Genomic DNA, 17,323 nt, shown 5'->3' with positions numbered 1-17,323 from the left:
CACAGTATTGTGCAATGGCAAGAAATATCTAATTGCACAATATTGTGAAATAGCAATTTTTTTTTTAATTAGAGTTATCTTTCTTTGTCCAGAATAGTAAGCAAGAAATATCTTATTGCACAATATTGTGCAATAGCAAGAATTTTTTTTAATTGGAGTTATCTTTCTTTGTCCAGAATCAACTTAAATCTTTGTTATATACAATATACAATGTATATTCACTTTTTACTACCAACTGATAAATTTAAATAATCTTTACCATTCAGTGATAACAAGCAGTTTTTTTACATCTTAATATTTATGATGTATTTAAATGAGTAGTTATTGTTGCAAACTCCATTAGAATATTTTTAATTGAAATTAGTTTTGGAATAAGGGAAAGGGGGATGTGATTAAAAAATTGGGTTCAATTTTTCTCATTTGAAATTTCATAAATAAAAAGAAAATTTCTTCAAACATTTTTTTGAGAGGATTAATATTCAACAGCATAGTGAATTGCTCTAAGAGAAAACAAAAATTTTAAGTTCATTAGAACACATTCATTCTGTGTCAGAAACCTATGCTGTGTCAACTATTTAATCACAATCCAAATTTAGAGCTGAATCCAGCTTGAATGTTGTGTCCATACTTGCCCCAACCGTTCAGGGTTCAACCTCTGCGGTCGTATAAAGCTACGCCCTGCGGAGCATCTGGTTTAGTTTGTAATGTCAATAAATTGTTTAGAAAAGCTAGCATTAAAGAGTTAAGTGTTACTATGTATCAGCATTCAGATACTGGTTTGATATCAACCTCCGTAACAAAGATGGGGGTATGGATTAATACAAGCATAAAAAAATACATACAAGTGATTCAAAACATAAATGATAGGGTTTTTCCTGGAAAGCTGTAATATGAAACTAAAATATTATACAGCATAACATTTCATTAGTTTAAATTTATTACTAAATAAGTTGTGAAAACTACTTATTTGAATTATTTTTTAAACACTATATTAATTCAACGTATAAATCAGTTTGTTATGGTGGTAAATGTAATCCGTTTCACATGAGCCTGGATTTAAATCTTGTGTTTTTCTCTAATGCAATTTTTAAGATGACTTTACACAACACTAACCTCCGATACGTTCATACTTACCTTGTCTTACAAAAAATACTAAAACTAGAAAACAACTAAAATGGTGTAAGTAAAAATTAAAAAAATGGCAGACTAGATATAGACACAGAAGAAAACAACACTCTCTCTCTGCTCAGTTGAAATTTATTTTTTAACAGTGTCTACATTCGAATTGTACCCATTTTTTGGGAATGACTGATAATCACAACTTGCGATATATATTACATATAGTCCAATTTCCAAAAATAAATCAATAAAAATGGGGCATTTATTCAATAAATTTGGATAAATTTCCATCGTCAATGTGTTTTTATCGTCCAGTATTTATTGGAAGAGTGATGGAGTCTTTCGGAACACCGGATGTTATTCGGAACACTTCTGTTCTTTCTATGACCACCTTTCAAATACATGCGCAATAGCTACAATGTATGACCACCTGTCAAATACATGCGCAATAGGTTACTAATCTGTTGAATATGCATTAGCAGCTTAAGTTTCTATAGAGATATTTTACGTATGGTCTAAAATTTATTATGATATAATATTTTATTGCACACGATTACAAACTGCTAATATTAACCTACATGCGTAGTATTTTAATCAAACGATGTAACCACTGTGTTTAGATATGAGATAAGATTTCATGTAAACAATGCGCTTTATATTCTGGACGAGAATAATTAAAAATAAAATCTTTAGAAAGAGTTTTAGAAGCATTTTATTTTAGATTTTACGTTTAGTGAAGATGTACATGTTGTAAATAGCAAGCTATTTTTTTTTTTTTATACTGAAATTAAAGGGAAGTCTTTCTTGCATATGATTAAATTACAGTTATTATAAATTTGGGGTTAAATATTGCAACTTTAATTAAAAAAAATGGTTATTAGAAATAAAATTAAATAGATATTGAATATGAAAAAATAAAATATTTTTAACGAGAACAATTAAAACTAAAATCTTAAAAAAAAAGTATAAGCACTTTTTGAAATTTTACGTCTAGGGTAGACCAAGGACATGGAAATATAATCATAAATACGTGTCTCAAATAGGTGTAAAAACGAGGATTTAAAAAAAAAATCTTTTATTGAAAATAGCGTAAAAATTAATTATGAAAGTTATGTCCGTATTTATTTTCATTAATATTGCAAATTTAAAGTTATTTTTTTTGTTTAAATACTGCAACATTATTTACTTTTTTAAAAAACAAGGAGGTCACATAATAACCTCTGAATCCTTTTCGTCATTAAAATGCGACTGATAAGTATAGATATTTAATATGAAGGGGGGAAAAATAACCGTGACTGAAATCTAAATCTAAATTTTATTTTAAAAAAATACACATTTGACCATGCAGATGTAAGAAATGATACTTCAAGCAATGAATCAACGAATTAAATATGCCACTTTAATTACGACTGATAACCTAAAAATGAATCATGCATGCATTTTTAGCAGACTTCACCAGGTCGGCGATAAGATATCGAATATAAAAAAGAAGATATGGTTTGGTGTCAATGAGACAACTATCTACAAGAAACCAAAATAACACAGAAATACAAAATATGGGTCACCGTACGGCCTTCAACAACAGGCAAAGCACGTACCGCATAGTCGGCTATAAAAGGCCCCGAAATGACAATGTAAAACAATCAGTCAAAAAAGAAAATTAACAAAGCTCGTATCATCGTATGCTTAACTTAGCTGCTCACCAGAGGAACGCTAAGCAAGCGTTTAAACCCGCGTTCCATAAGTTTGAAGTACGTCAAAATGCAAATGTATACGCTTGGTGAACGGTTTTACTTCAGGAAAATTTTAATGGAACATAAAAAAATTCATTCAGCTCAAGCGTTTGTCAAGCGTATACCTGTAAACTGCACGCACATAATATACACGCTACACGAGCGTTGAAAACGCTACAGATAAGTTTTAGACACGTTAAGGGCACATTGCATACAAAAATACTCGTCGCCTTAAAGCTTTCATTCAGGAGAAGAAGTCCGATACGGGTGAAACTTCATCAAACCTACAGAAGATATTACACCCTCTCCAACCATGCAACATGGGACTAGACATAGAAGTACAGGAACTACTCCCATTAGTTTGAGCTGTACAAGATCTACAAAAATATCCCGCCTGCCTCAAAGGAGCATAGGATCGACCATGGTCCAGCACTAATGATATAAGTACCAACCAGAGTTACAATGACGTGGTAGTGAGTCTTTAAAGGCCACCGAGTGGCCTCCAAAAATGAATAAAAAAACACTATTTAGTCGGCTACTTAATGCTCCGACCATTAAGATTTAAAAACAAAAATCAAACAAAACTAAACAGCCTTATTGACAAAATAATTTACGAAAAAAACTTGACCGACATGAATTATGAACAACAACCACTGTACTACATGTTCCTGGCTTTAGAATGGACATTGGCACATAAACAATGTGGTGGCCATAAACCCAACCCTCCCAAATGAACCAAACCTTAAGGACAACACATCGCAAGAAAAAAACTGTAAAATATCAGTTGCAATTCGCGTCCCTAAAAATATGGGTACGGTGCACAATAATCACTTACATAAAAACAATAGACACAAATCACTGAAATAATCGCATTTATCAAAAGCTATTTCAAAGCTAGTGAACATGTTGACGAACCAGTGGACATAGAAAGACTGGTAAACATGTAAACAGACGGGCGAATGTGACAGACTTATTGACAAACATTCACATATAGACAGACCTGCAGTTGGGAATGTAGAAAGACTAGAGAAACCCTTTGGTACGCTTTACGCACACCCAATACACGCTTTAAGCTCGTTGTGCACACGATACAGATATGATTTACAGGTTGATTGCATCAAAATTACTAGCGTATTGGTAGCGTGCATGATTTTTTTTTTGCCACGGCCGACGTACGTCGGATCTATACGGTATAATGTACCATAATACGTTCCGTAAACGAGCGTATAAAAAATATTATAATATAGATACATAAATTAATACTAAAAACATAGTCATAGAAAATGGAATGCATTACAAAGGATTATATCCGTAATAAGAAATACTGATTTGTCAAAGACCGAATTATTTTAATATTTCATTTACTGTTATCTGTTTTTGTCCATTTTAATTCCTTGTTATCTGTTATGAGCCAAATCAATTTGCTGTTTTGCTGTTATTGGGACCCCCCTTGCCCCCCCCCCCCATAAATATTATCTGTTAAAAAAAAGTTAATTTTGGATGCTTTAGTCCAAACAATTTCAGAAAAAGGAATGGAAAGGGAATCTTAAAATAAAGTTCCAATATGCCTTTTGAGATCCCAAATGGATCATAACAATTTCAGGAAGGCTCTTAAAATTTCTACTGCAAAGAATTAATTATCTTTGAAGATTGCCATTTCACATTCATGTTTGCAATCAGTCAATCTCTTGAAATTGTACTTAATTTATTAGTAAAAAATTAGGGAACCAAAAGTATATTGTTGCCTATTTTGGTACTTTTTCTATATTTTGATCTGCTTTCTGGATCAACATTACATTTGTGATATAATGCTTTTGTTAACCTTATTCTTATGCAGTAGCAGTAATTGAATAGATTGCATTTACTTTTGTAGGCAAGACAGGTTTTATCTGTGTTCCCACACATGCCAGTTAATTTAGTAACAGAAGATCTGAGGAATACTAGATCAGTAGATTTTACTATCGAAAATATTTTAGAGGGACGACTAGAGGCTCCTCCTGTAAGTAATAATTATCTGATTAATTTTGTATAGCATTTTGATACCATCTCAGGGCTCACACTACTTCAGAATTATAGGGAGAAGTTACTTCTCTTTTTTGAAACTGATAGGGAGAAGTGGTGAGATTTGAAAGTGAAGTGCTCATTCGTGTGGTGCGCTACAATGTTTGGATTTTACTATAGTATAAAGGGTCATATGTAAATAATGTTCTTTTTATATTGTTCAATTCATATCTGAGTATACAATTAAAGTAACATTTCAAATTAAAAGTTGTTTAAGTTTTACCAAGGTTCTTGTGAGAAACTATCAACTAAATATCTAGCACTAATAATTTTAAAAAATGTAAAGAAATTATAATATATCAATTACAATTTAATTAAAAACAATCTTGTGTATGAAATTCAGTGTTTCTCATGAAAAAATATAAAAGTTATTAAGCTGGGCCATAATATATTGATATTAGTATAATAGTCTCAGAGTTAAGCAACTTTAATCAATAGTTTGAAACAATCCATAAAAAATATAGGGAATTATATACACCAATCAATTATATGTAACCAAAAGTCTCTTAATGCGTTAGGAATACGTAATTTTTCCCTTTGGATCAATATTCTTCTGTCAGCTGTTCCATCCGTGTGTCTGTAGTAATTATTGTAAAAGTATGGATTTCGGTCATAGCTGGGACGGTTCAGATCCGTAGTTTAGAAATCGGTCAATGGCGGACGACTGCAAAAAAATTTACAAAAATAAACGATGTTTGACAAGTTATTTGGAAAGGAACATGACGTTTTTAATGCAATAAAAGTATTAAATATTTACTGGAGGCAACTTTTATCACATTTAAATGAAGTTACAAACTTATTTTGCCATTGAAATTTAGGTTGATGTACGTTTTCGAGTAACAAGCACCTGAACTTGCAGAAATGCAGGAAGTGATAAAAAGTTGTATTTTTATCAAATAATCTGCTACACACTGCAAAGACATTGCTTCAACCTCTTTTCTTAAGATAATGAATCGTCAATAATGTGGTCATTTTTATAAATTTCCTGTTTACAAAACATTGAATTTTACGAAAAACTAAGGATTTTCTTATCCCAGGCATAGATTACCTTAGCCGTATTTGGCACAACTTTTTGGAATTTTGGATTGTCAATGCTCTTCAACTTTGAACTTGTTTGGCTTTATAAATATCTTGATATGAGGGTCACTGATGAGTCTTATGTAGACGAAACGCGCGTCTTGCGTACTAAATTATAATCCTGGTACCTTTGATAACTATCTACACCACTAGGTCGATGCCACTGCTGGTGGACGTTTCGTCCCCGAGGGTATCACCAGCCCAGTAGTCAACATTTCGGTGTTGACATGAATATCAATAATGTGGTCATTTTTATAAATTTCCTGTTTACAAAACATTGAATTTTACGAAAAACTAAGGATTTTCTTATCCCAGGCATAGATTACCTTAGCCGTATTTGTCACAACTTTTTGGAATTTCGGATCGTCAATGCTCTTCAACTTTGTACTTGTTTGGCTTTATAAATAATTTGATATGAGCGTCACTGATGAGTCTTATGTAGACGAAACGCGCGTCTGGCGTACTAAATTATAATCCTGGTACCTTTGATAACTATTATGTCTGAATTTCTTTAATTAATCAACTTGGTAAAAATTGAAAATATCCGATGCCGGAAGCGACTGAAAGCGAGTATCGTTAAGAACAGGGTGACTTGTTTTCGCTTTTGGGGGTCTGGGAAAGCGAAGTGACAGTCGGGAAAGCGACTTCTTCCCCCAAGTCGCCTTGTAGCGTGAGCCCTGCATTTTATAAAGTATTATAGGAATAAACAGATTTTTTAATATGAATAAAAGGAGATGTGGCAACCTGACAATAAAAAATAATACAAAATACACATCTTTTAAAGGTCACCACATTGCTTTTTGTTTATGTAAAAAAAAAAAAAAATTACCAAAGTGATTGTTACACAAGATGTAGCAAATTCATGAAGTTTTCTCCCTACTACCTCTAATAAACTTTCATAGTATGTACAAAACCTGAAGTAGTTGCAGGAGTAACATGTAATGTTCAAGTAATAGAGCTTATTTTCTAAAGCTTGTAGATTAAGACTTTGGTTAGCTTGCTTAGTTTGTTTGTGTAAACATTTTCTCAAGCATTGAATTAAGAGGATAATGTCAAATCAAATCTTAATATAATGTATAAATGTTTAACCCCGCCTCTTTATATTGTTTGCAGATGTCAATCTTAATTACTTTTCTTTGAGCAAACAGTTATGCAAGAAAAAGCAAGCAAGCAATCAAAGTCTTAATCTACAAATTAGCTCTAACTATTTAATTTTTAATCTCATTTATTATTTCGATGATTTCCATAGCCAAGCAGGATTTTTTTTAATTATTTAGGATTGGAAGTATTGCCATCTTAAGTTTTGACCTTGTTTGTCATTTTGTCAGCTATATATATGTAAGACTCAGATCGACGTCCGGTCTCTGATCGACATCCGTTTCTCAAATCGACGTCCAAATCTGACGTCACAATAAAATATCCTTCCAAATCGACGACCAATTTTATGCCTATCTAATCGACGTCCATTTTCATGGCTTCTCTAATCGACGTCCAATTTCTAGCTTCTCTAATCAATGTCCGTTTTGGACACACAATACAAAATTGACCAGAACCGACAACAGCTGAAACCTTTAGACCTTTAAACATATTATGTGTGACAAATATAGGATCTATTTAAAAAAGATTTATAATATACTAGACTAAATATGTAAACAGGTGCTAATATCAATTTTTAAATTTTAGAGATTACATAAAAATAAAGAGATGTGGTATGACATGAATAATAAAAACAATTAAATTTAGAAAATTAACGGTCTTATTTATAAAAAAAAATCTGAAAACAAAAATGACAGACATAGACATAAAAGAAGATGTGGCATTATTGCCAATGATACAACTCTCAACAAGAGACCAAAATGACAGTAATGAACAACAATAGGTCACCGTACGGCCTTCAACAATGAGCATAGTCCATACCGCATAGTCAGCTATAAAAGGCCCTGAAATGACAATGTAAAACAATTCAAACGAGAAAACTAACAACCTTATTTATGTCCAGTAATTTATTATATATTGATATTGGACATTGATTCAAGACGACAACAATCAATCGAGCGTAGTTTTGGCAATAGATGCCGTCACATTGGACGTAAATTAGAGTATCAAAATATTGAACGTCGATTTGAGAATGTGACGTCAGATTTGGACGTCGATTTGAGAAACGGACGTCGATTAGAGACCGGACGTTGATCTGAGTCTAACACTTCGGTGTTGACATGAATATCAATTATATGGTCATTTTATAAATTTTCCGTTTACAAAACTTTGAATTTTTCGAAAAACTAAGGATTTTCTTACCCCAGGAGTAGATTACCTTAGCCATATTTGGCACAACTTTTAGGAATTTTTGATCCTCAATGCTCTTCAATTTTGTATTTATTTGGCTTTTTAACTTTTTTGATCTGAGCGTCACTGATGAGTCTTATGTAGACGAAACGCGCGTCTGGCGTATAAAATTATAATCCTGGTACTTTTGATAACTATTTACACCACTGGGTCGATGCCACTGCTGGTGGACGTTTCGTCCCCGAGGGTATCACCAGCCCAGTAGTCAGCACTTCGGTGTTGACATGAATATCAATTATATGGTCATTTTATAAATTTTCCGTTTACAAAACTTTGAATTTTTCGAAAAACTAAGGATTTTCTTACCCCAGGAGTAGATTACCTTAGCCATATTTGGCACAACTTTTAGGAATTTTTGATCCTCAATGCTCTTCAATTTTGTATTTATTTGGCTTTTTAACTTTTTTGATCTGAGCGTCACTGATGAGTCTTATGTAGACGAAACGCGCGTCTGGCGTATAAAATTATAATCCTGGTACTTTTGATAACTATTTACACCACTGGGTCGATGCCACTGCTGGTGGACGTTTCGTCCCCGAGGGTATCACCAGCCCAGTAGTCAGCACTTCGGTGTTGACATGAATATCAATTATATGGTCATTTTATAAATTTTCCGTTTACAAAACTTTGAATTTTTCGAAAAACTAAGGATTTTCTTACCCCAGGAGTAGATTACCTTAGCCATATTTGGCACAACTTTTAGGAATTTTTGATCCTCAATGCTCTTCAATTTTGTATTTATTTGGCTTTTTAACTTTTTTGATCTGAGCGTCACTGATGAGTCTTATGTAGACGAAACGCGCGTCTGGCGTATAAAATTATAATCCTGGTACTTTTGATAACTATTTACACCACTGGGTCGATGCCACTGCTGGTGGACGTTTCGTCCCCGAGGGTATCACCAGCCCAGTAGTCAGCACTTCGGTGTTGACATGAATATCAATTATATGGTCATTTTATAAATTTTCCGTTTACAAAACTTTGAATTTTTCGAAAAACTAAGGATTTTCTTACCCCAGGAGTAGATTACCTTAGCCATATTTGGCACAACTTTTAGGAATTTTTGATCCTCAATGCTCTTCAATTTTGTATTTATTTGGCTTTTTAACTTTTTTGATCTGAGCGTCACTGATGAGTCTTATGTAGACGAAACGCGCGTCTGGCGTATAAAATTATAATCCTGGTACTTTTGATAACTATTTACACCACTGGGTCGATGCCACTGCTGGTGGACGTTTCGTCCCCGAGGGTATCACCAGCCCAGTAGTCAGCACTTCGGTGTTGACATGAATATCAATTATATGGTCATTTTATAAATTTTCCGTTTACAAAACTTTGAATTTTTCGAAAAACTAAGGATTTTCTTACCCCAGGAGTAGATTACCTTAGCCATATTTGGCACAACTTTTAGGAATTTTTGATCCTCAATGCTCTTCAATTTTGTATTTATTTGGCTTTTTAACTTTTTTGATCTGAGCGTCACTGATGAGTCTTATGTAGACGAAACGCGCGTCTGGCGTATAAAATTATAATCCTGGTACTTTTGATAACTATTTACACCACTGGGTCGATGCCACTGCTGGTGGACGTTTCGTCCCCGAGGGTATCACCAGCCCAGTAGTCAGCACTTCGGTGTTGACATGAATATCAATTATATGGTCATTTTATAAATTTTCCGTTTACAAAACTTTGAATTTTTCGAAAAACTAAGGATTTTCTTACCCCAGGAGTAGATTACCTTAGCCATATTTGGCACAACTTTTAGGAATTTTTGATCCTCAATGCTCTTCAATTTTGTATTTATTTGGCTTTTTAACTTTTTTGATCTGAGCGTCACTGATGAGTCTTATGTAGACGAAACGCGCGTCTGGCGTATAAAATTATAATCCTGGTACTTTTGATAACTATTTACACCACTGGGTCGATGCCACTGCTGGTGGACGTTTCGTCCCCGAGGGTATCACCAGCCCAGTAGTCAGCACTTCGGTGTTGACATGAATATCAATTATATGGTCATTTTATAAATTTTCCGTTTACAAAACTTTGAATTTTTCGAAAAACTAAGGATTTTCTTACCCCAGGAGTAGATTACCTTAGCCATATTTGGCACAACTTTTAGGAATTTTTGATCCTCAATGCTCTTCAATTTTGTATTTATTTGGCTTTTTAACTTTTTTTATCTGAGCGTCACTGATGAGTCTTATGTAGACGAAACGCGCGTCTGGCGTATAAAATTATAATCCTGGTACTTTTGATAACTATATATATATATATATATGACACAATTAACCCCATAAAGGTCATAGTATCTCTATAAAGTATAGCAGTTTTAAGAACTTCTTTTTTGAATTATTTAGCCTGGTACCTTGGTAACAAGAGCAACATTAGGAGATAGTGAATCAGAAGAAGAACCAGAAAATCAGGTTTGAATATAAATTTATATCTGGACTGTAGTATGAATATTTATTTTGACCTAATTCTAAGAACTTCTCATACATTGGAGCCTGGGATGTGTGGATTTAAGGTATTTTCTTGACGAGTCATAATTTCAAAAAAGGTGACTTTATGATTTTAGAGTATTTTTTAAACATTACCCAATATAAGGGATGTAAACCTTGAACCTGTGCAAATTTTAATGCCTTAATAAGATAAATAATTGAAATCACTGTATTAGGATACAAGTTTAAAATATCCTAGGAATACCAAATTTCCATGGTAAATTTTCGCTGTGTTATATTTCATGTCATGTCATGTAAAAAAAGATAGATATAAAAAATTTACAAGGCTAAAACTACTTCAGAATCATTTGAAAAAATGGTTTCTCTTTATGAAACTGATATGGAGTAGTGCTTGTTTGTGGTGCTATAATGTGTAGATTTTACAATGATATATCTTTCTGTAACTATAGTCCTTCAATAACATGGTTATGAGACTTTACTAACAATAGTATTGTCCATAGAATCAATATTATGAGTACAGTTTTCTTTTAGTTATGTCCTTTCTATACGACCGCAAAAATTGAAAACTTTTTGGTCGTATATTGGTATCACGTTGACGTCGTCGTCCGTCGTCCTTGTCCTCCGAGGACATTTGGTTTTCGCACTATAACTTTAGTATAAGTAAATAGAAATCTATGAATTTTAAAGACAAGGTTTATGATCACAATAGGAAGGTTGGGATTGATTTTAGGAGTTAAGAAATTAGGGGCCAAAAAGGGGCCCAAATAAGCATTTTTCTTGGTTTTCGCACCATAACTTTAGTATAAGTAAATAGAAATCTATGAAATTTAAACACAAGGTTTATGACCATAAAAGGAAGGTTGGGATTGATTTTGGAAGTTTTGGTCCTAACAGTTTAGGAAGAAGGGGCCCAAAGGGTCAAAAATTAAACTTGTTTGATTTCATCAATAATTGAACTATTGGAGTTCTTTGATATGCCGAATCTAACCGTTTATTTAGATTCTTAATTTTTGGTCCCGTTTTCAAATTGGTCTACATTAAGGTCCAAAGGGTCCAAAATTAAACTTAGTTTGATTTTAACAAAAATTGAATCCTTAGGGTTCTTTGATATGCTGAATCTAAAAATGTACTTAGATATTTGATAATTGGCCCAGTTTTCAAGTTGGTCCAAATCGTGGTCCAAAATTAAATTTTGTTTGATTTCATCAAAAATTGAATAATTGGGGTTCTTTGATATGCCAAATCTAACTGTGTATGTAGATTCTTAATTTTTGGTCCCGTTTTCAAATTGGTCTACATTAAGGTCCTAAGGGTTCAAAATTAAACTAAGTTTGATTTTAACAAAAATTGAATTCTTGGGCTTCTTTGATATGCTGAATATAAACATGTACTTAGATTTTTGATTATGGGCCCAGTTTTCAAGTTGGTCCAAATCAGGATCCAAAATTATTATATTAAGTATTGTGCAATAGCAAGAAACTTTCAATTGCACAGTATTCAGCAATAGCAAGAAATCTTCAACTGCACAGTATTGTGCAATAGCAAGAAATTTTCAATTGCACAGTATTGCGCAATAGCAAGAAATCTTCAATTGCACAGTATTGTGCAATAGCAAGTATTTTCAATTGCACAGTATTGCGCAATAGCAAGAAATTTTCAATTGGAGATATCTTTCTTTGTCCAGAATAGTAGTTGAATCAACTTAAATCATTGTTTTATTCAATATACAATGTATATTCACTTTTACTACCAACTGATAAATTAAAACAATCTTTACCATTCAGTGATAACAAGCACTTTTTTTACATTTTAATATTTTATGATGTATTTAAATGAGTAGTTATTGTTGCAAACTCCATTAGAAATTTGAATTGAGATCAGTTTTGGAATAAGGGAAAGGGGGATGTGAAAAAAAAATTGGGGGGGGGGGGGGGGGGGGGGGGAGGTTTCAATTTTTCTCATTTCAGATTTCATAAGTAAAAAGAAAGTTTCTTCAATCCAAATTTAGAGCTAAATCCAGCTTGAATGTTGTGTCCATACTTGCCCCAACCGTTCAGGTTCAACCTCTGCGGTCGTATAAAGCTGCACCCTGCGGAGCATCTGGTTTTGTTTAAATTTATTTTAAATCATGAAAAAAAACCCATAAAAAGCATGTGCATGTATTTACCTTATAGGACTTTATAGTTATTCATAAACTTGATTGAAAATTTATTCTAATTTTAGCAATTGTTGCTTCCTTCGGTCATATCACAGACAGGAGCAATGGCATTAGCTGAAAATTTGTACCAAGAACAGAATGACAGACAAATATATATTGATGATAATATTCCTTTGTTAGAGGAAAACAGGTACAACATTTGTATAAAAGTAAGAAAAAGTGGTATGATTGCCAATACGACAACTATCCACCAAAAATCAAATGAAGTGGATGTAAGCTTTTATAGCAACTTTACGGCCTTCAACAATGAGAAAAACAAATATGGCAGACATAAACCAACAACAACCACTGAAGTATAGGCTATTTAGTTATTATACTTTTTATTTCATTACAACTTCAAATAGTTATAAACAAGTTCAATTCAGAATCTTTTGAATTTGAAAACAAGGAGTCAGAGATGCTGTTTTAGGGTTTTCATGTTATTGTATTAAGTTCAAACAAAATATCATTCTTGAAAGTTATATTCAACATACACAGAGACACATCACTATTATACTAATATGCCATGAAAACATAATTGTCTCCCTTAGCCCTTGAAAATTATAAATATTTACTTGGGATTCATTATTATATTTTTTGGATACCAATTTTTTGTGGGTTTCATGGGTACAAGAGAACTATAAATTCATGCCAAGGCTCTGTGTTGAAGACCTTTGAACTATAATGGTTTACTTTAATTGTGACTTGTATGGAGAATTGTCTCATTGGCACTCATACCACATCTCCTTATATCTATATATGTCCAATGAATTACAAATTTTTTATAGGCTTTATACGCAAAGATTACCAAAACAACTAAATCAAATATCAACAGAAATGCAATAAAGTAAAATGAGATGTATGGTAATTACAAATCATACTGCATGCTTACAGAACTGGATGTTTTATTTTTCATGCTTAGCAACCTGTAAATTATAATATATTTTATATTTTTTTAGAAGGGAAGAAATTACTGAACCAGTTGCAGGTCCTTCAACATTTGGAGGGAGATTCTCAAAGTCAACAAATGAGAGGGAAGAAATGTTAAGCGACAGAAAAAATTCTATGTTAGAAATGGCGAGAAAGTAAGTTAATGAAACAGTTTTTTTTTTCAACTTTAGATATTTTATTTCTCTACTAGTTGTGAACAATGTCCCTTAGCGCTACAACAATGAAGCTAAGGTTCCTCACTGTGTTATTAATTGATAATGAAACCAATAGAATTTAGTCGAATTATATTGTCAAAAGAAAAGTTATTTTTGAATGATGTCCATGTCTGATTATGCTCATGATAAATTAGCATTACTTGTATAAGATTTTCTTTATACAAGTGAAAGAAGTTCTAGTGAACTAGAGTAATGTATAATCAAATACCAGAGGATTTGGCGAGAGTGAATATAAAAAAAAAAGCAGTTTGTTTCCTATAGCTTAAGTAATTTACTTTAGAAAGAAGAGTAATTGAAAAAAACATTTTCGGTATTGTTTGTAATATGATTAAATTGATTGATTGATGTTTAATGCCACTTTGAGTACTATATGTATTGTGCTATTTTGTTGTGGTGAGTTTTAATTGGTGGAGGAAACCAGAGAGAACCATGAGTCAGAAGGAAAACTCATAATCCTAGTCTATCAAGATTGGAGTCGAGTGCACCTGCCACGAAGGAATTATTTACACATATTAGGTTTTAAAGGCAGTTATTTATAGAAATGCTCCAATACCAGTAATAGGTATTTATACGATCGCAAAAGATTTTGAGGTCGTATATTCGTATCAAGTCGTCGTCATCTGCGTTGTCTGAAGACATTTCGTTTCAGGACAATATCTTTAGTAAATGTAAATAGAAATCTATGAAATTTAAACACTATGAAATTTAAACACAAGGTTTATAATTGTGTCCATTTTTGCCGTAACTTTTCAGGGTTGGACCTCTGTGTTCCTACCGGTATCCAGCTGCGAAGATATTTATTAATATATGAATAAGGTTATTACTATGCTATTGCTTCAATTAATATACAAAGTTATCTTGAAATGGTCTATGATGCTTATATAAATTAATTATGAATATTGCTATTATTGTATATTAATAGGAAATATTTAGGCAAAACTAGTTCAAACCAAGGTGATCTGAATTGTGAAGAAGAAAGTGGAATTAAAAACAACATTTTACACACACAAACATCAACAGAAGAATATCTTAGAAGGCCAGACTATACACAAACACCAGATTCTCTTAGAGATTATACACAAACAGAGGACTCTCTTAGAGATTATGCACACACATCAACAGAAGATCCTCTTAGAAGGAGAGAATTACATTATAAGGCAGCACAGAGAAGATTTAATGGAGAAACTCAATTGTAAATTATTAATGTATTTTATTTGTTAATGTAATTAAAAATTTTAAAATATTGTTTTGAAATGTGATATTTTCCTGTTGTTATATTTTTTTCTACAATTAAAATTGTTCTATGTACCTTTCAAAAACAGTCCCTAAAAGCAAATTTTTTGCAAATGTAGAAACGGTTGGCAGAATATACATTAAAAATAGAAAGTTGATTTATTATCCAATAAACCTTATCGTTCTTTAGTATAATCTTGAAACAGTCACTAAGACAACTTCCTGTTTAATCAAGTGTTGCCAAAAAAAATATCATCAGTAACAAGCTAAGAATAAGTTTAAAACACATTTTTAAACTTTGATAGATTATGATTTACTTTAAACTCAAGTTTAAGTAATAAAAATACTTTGACTAAAGTGTTTACGATGGTTTGAACATTTCTTTTTGAAAATATTGAGCATAATACATTATTTAAACAGGGCCCAGATAGTTTCAACTGAATGAAAAGGTTATGTAAATTTAGAACTTATCCAGATTTGAATAGATAGTGATAAGGTGTATAAGAAGGGGAAAAGAATAATAAAATGTATCTCAATAAATTGAAATAAAAATCCAATTGAAATGGTTTTTTTTCACCTTTATCGATATCAGTAAAATAAAGTTCAAGTTATTAAATTAAAGTTTTATTGTAAATTTATTATATTTGTACTCTTTACTGGTGAACATTTCCTTGTGTTCAATCTTTATGTTTATTATATTAGCCACTTATGTATATAATATGCGTTTCTGTATCTATGATATGTGGCATGCATATATTTATGAAAAATCTCAATATACAATCAAATAGAACTGGTAAACATGCAATAAGAAAGAAAAAGAGAGTACTGACTGTTTCTGAATATCCAACTCCATATTGATATGTTTCCGTATTAACTACATACTCGCGGCAAATATAAACAACGCAAACATAATCTTAGTTTGCTGACAACCCGTCATGCTCGATAATTTGAAACAAAAGATAACAATTTGTTCCTTCTTATGAATGAGTATGAGCTTTATGCAAAGTTCAGTAGAAAAATAATACAAATGAAAATCTTAAATATATTTCAGTAAAGTTTTTTGTAAATAGTCTGTGGCTGTATGTACATACACTTATGTTTGTGAAATACTCTGTGATATTGTAAATGTACATAATTTTAACATTAAAGCATAGGCATTTTTTTTACACAATTAATAATCTACAAAATAACCTTTTTTTTAATTCTCAGTTTCTGCTTCTGTTGTCCATGTGCTTGTTTCTTAATGTTATAAACTCTTTTTTTTTCTTTAGAAAATAAAAAAAATCCTTTGTTAGAAAGTGCCTTTTCACTAAAAAATAATTTTGATATGAAATATAAACATTTTAACCAAGTAATTGGTTTCAGTTGTACATATATAAAATGTATGTAAATTTAATATGTCAAACTAACATACTTTATATTTTGTTGTTCTCACAACTCTATGATTGATTAACTATCATTTTACATACAAAAAATATTCATAAAACTATAACTGAAAAATGCTTTTTATGCCTCAACTGTGGCAGAGGGGGCCATTAATTGTTACATTTGTCTGACTGTACTGTACGTCTGTATGTCCCAAAATTAGTCTCAAATCTCTGACTTTATTTTGCCTCAACCAAATTTTATGAAACTTAAACACAAACTCAGATCAAGTTTTAATTTTGGTGGCATCACTTTTATCATTGTATAGTTATGTTCTCTAACATTAGTTTGCCTCATCCAAAGGTAATGATATTATACACAATGCCTATTAGCACTAAACTCAGTTCAAGAATGAATTTGGGTAGGGTCACTATAACTGTTCTTGAGTTATGTCCCTTTATAATGTTGTATTCAAGCGAGGGCATAATCTGTGTCCCATGGACACATTCCCAATTTATCTCATTTAACTAAACAAATTGAAATCAATGGTACAATCAATTTTGATAT

At 31.9% G+C, this 17,323-nt stretch overlaps 1 protein-coding gene across 2 annotated transcripts in view; it reads left to right on the top strand.

Moving 5' to 3' along the window:
• The window catches only part of LOC143079453 (E3 ubiquitin-protein ligase AMFR-like), a 29,723-nt gene extending 14,319 nt beyond the window's left edge, over window positions 1-15,404 (top strand). Inside the window, exons 11-15 of one of the 2 annotated variants that reach the window (XM_076254797.1) lie at window positions 4,726-4,851; window positions 10,694-10,759; window positions 13,019-13,143; window positions 13,955-14,077; window positions 15,081-15,404. In XM_076254797.1, coding sequence (XP_076110912.1) covers window positions 4,726-4,851; window positions 10,694-10,759; window positions 13,019-13,143; window positions 13,955-14,077; window positions 15,081-15,354 — 714 coding nt within the window. In that variant the 3' untranslated portion in view covers window positions 15,355-15,404. Of the gene's footprint in view, window positions 1-4,725; window positions 4,852-10,693; window positions 10,760-13,018; window positions 13,144-13,951; window positions 14,078-15,080 lie in introns of both variants that reach the window. The other variant, XM_076254796.1, reaches the window with a different exon arrangement.
• Window positions 15,405-17,323: the final 1,919 nt, after the last annotated feature.

The sequence above is a fragment of the Mytilus galloprovincialis genome, chromosome 6 (assembly GCF_965363235.1).
Source record: "Mytilus galloprovincialis chromosome 6, xbMytGall1.hap1.1, whole genome shotgun sequence".
NCBI classification, from domain to species: Eukaryota; Metazoa; Mollusca; class Bivalvia; order Mytilida; family Mytilidae; genus Mytilus; species Mytilus galloprovincialis.
Note: the sequence above shows the minus strand (reverse complement) of the source record. Positions and strands in the feature narration are given on the sequence as shown.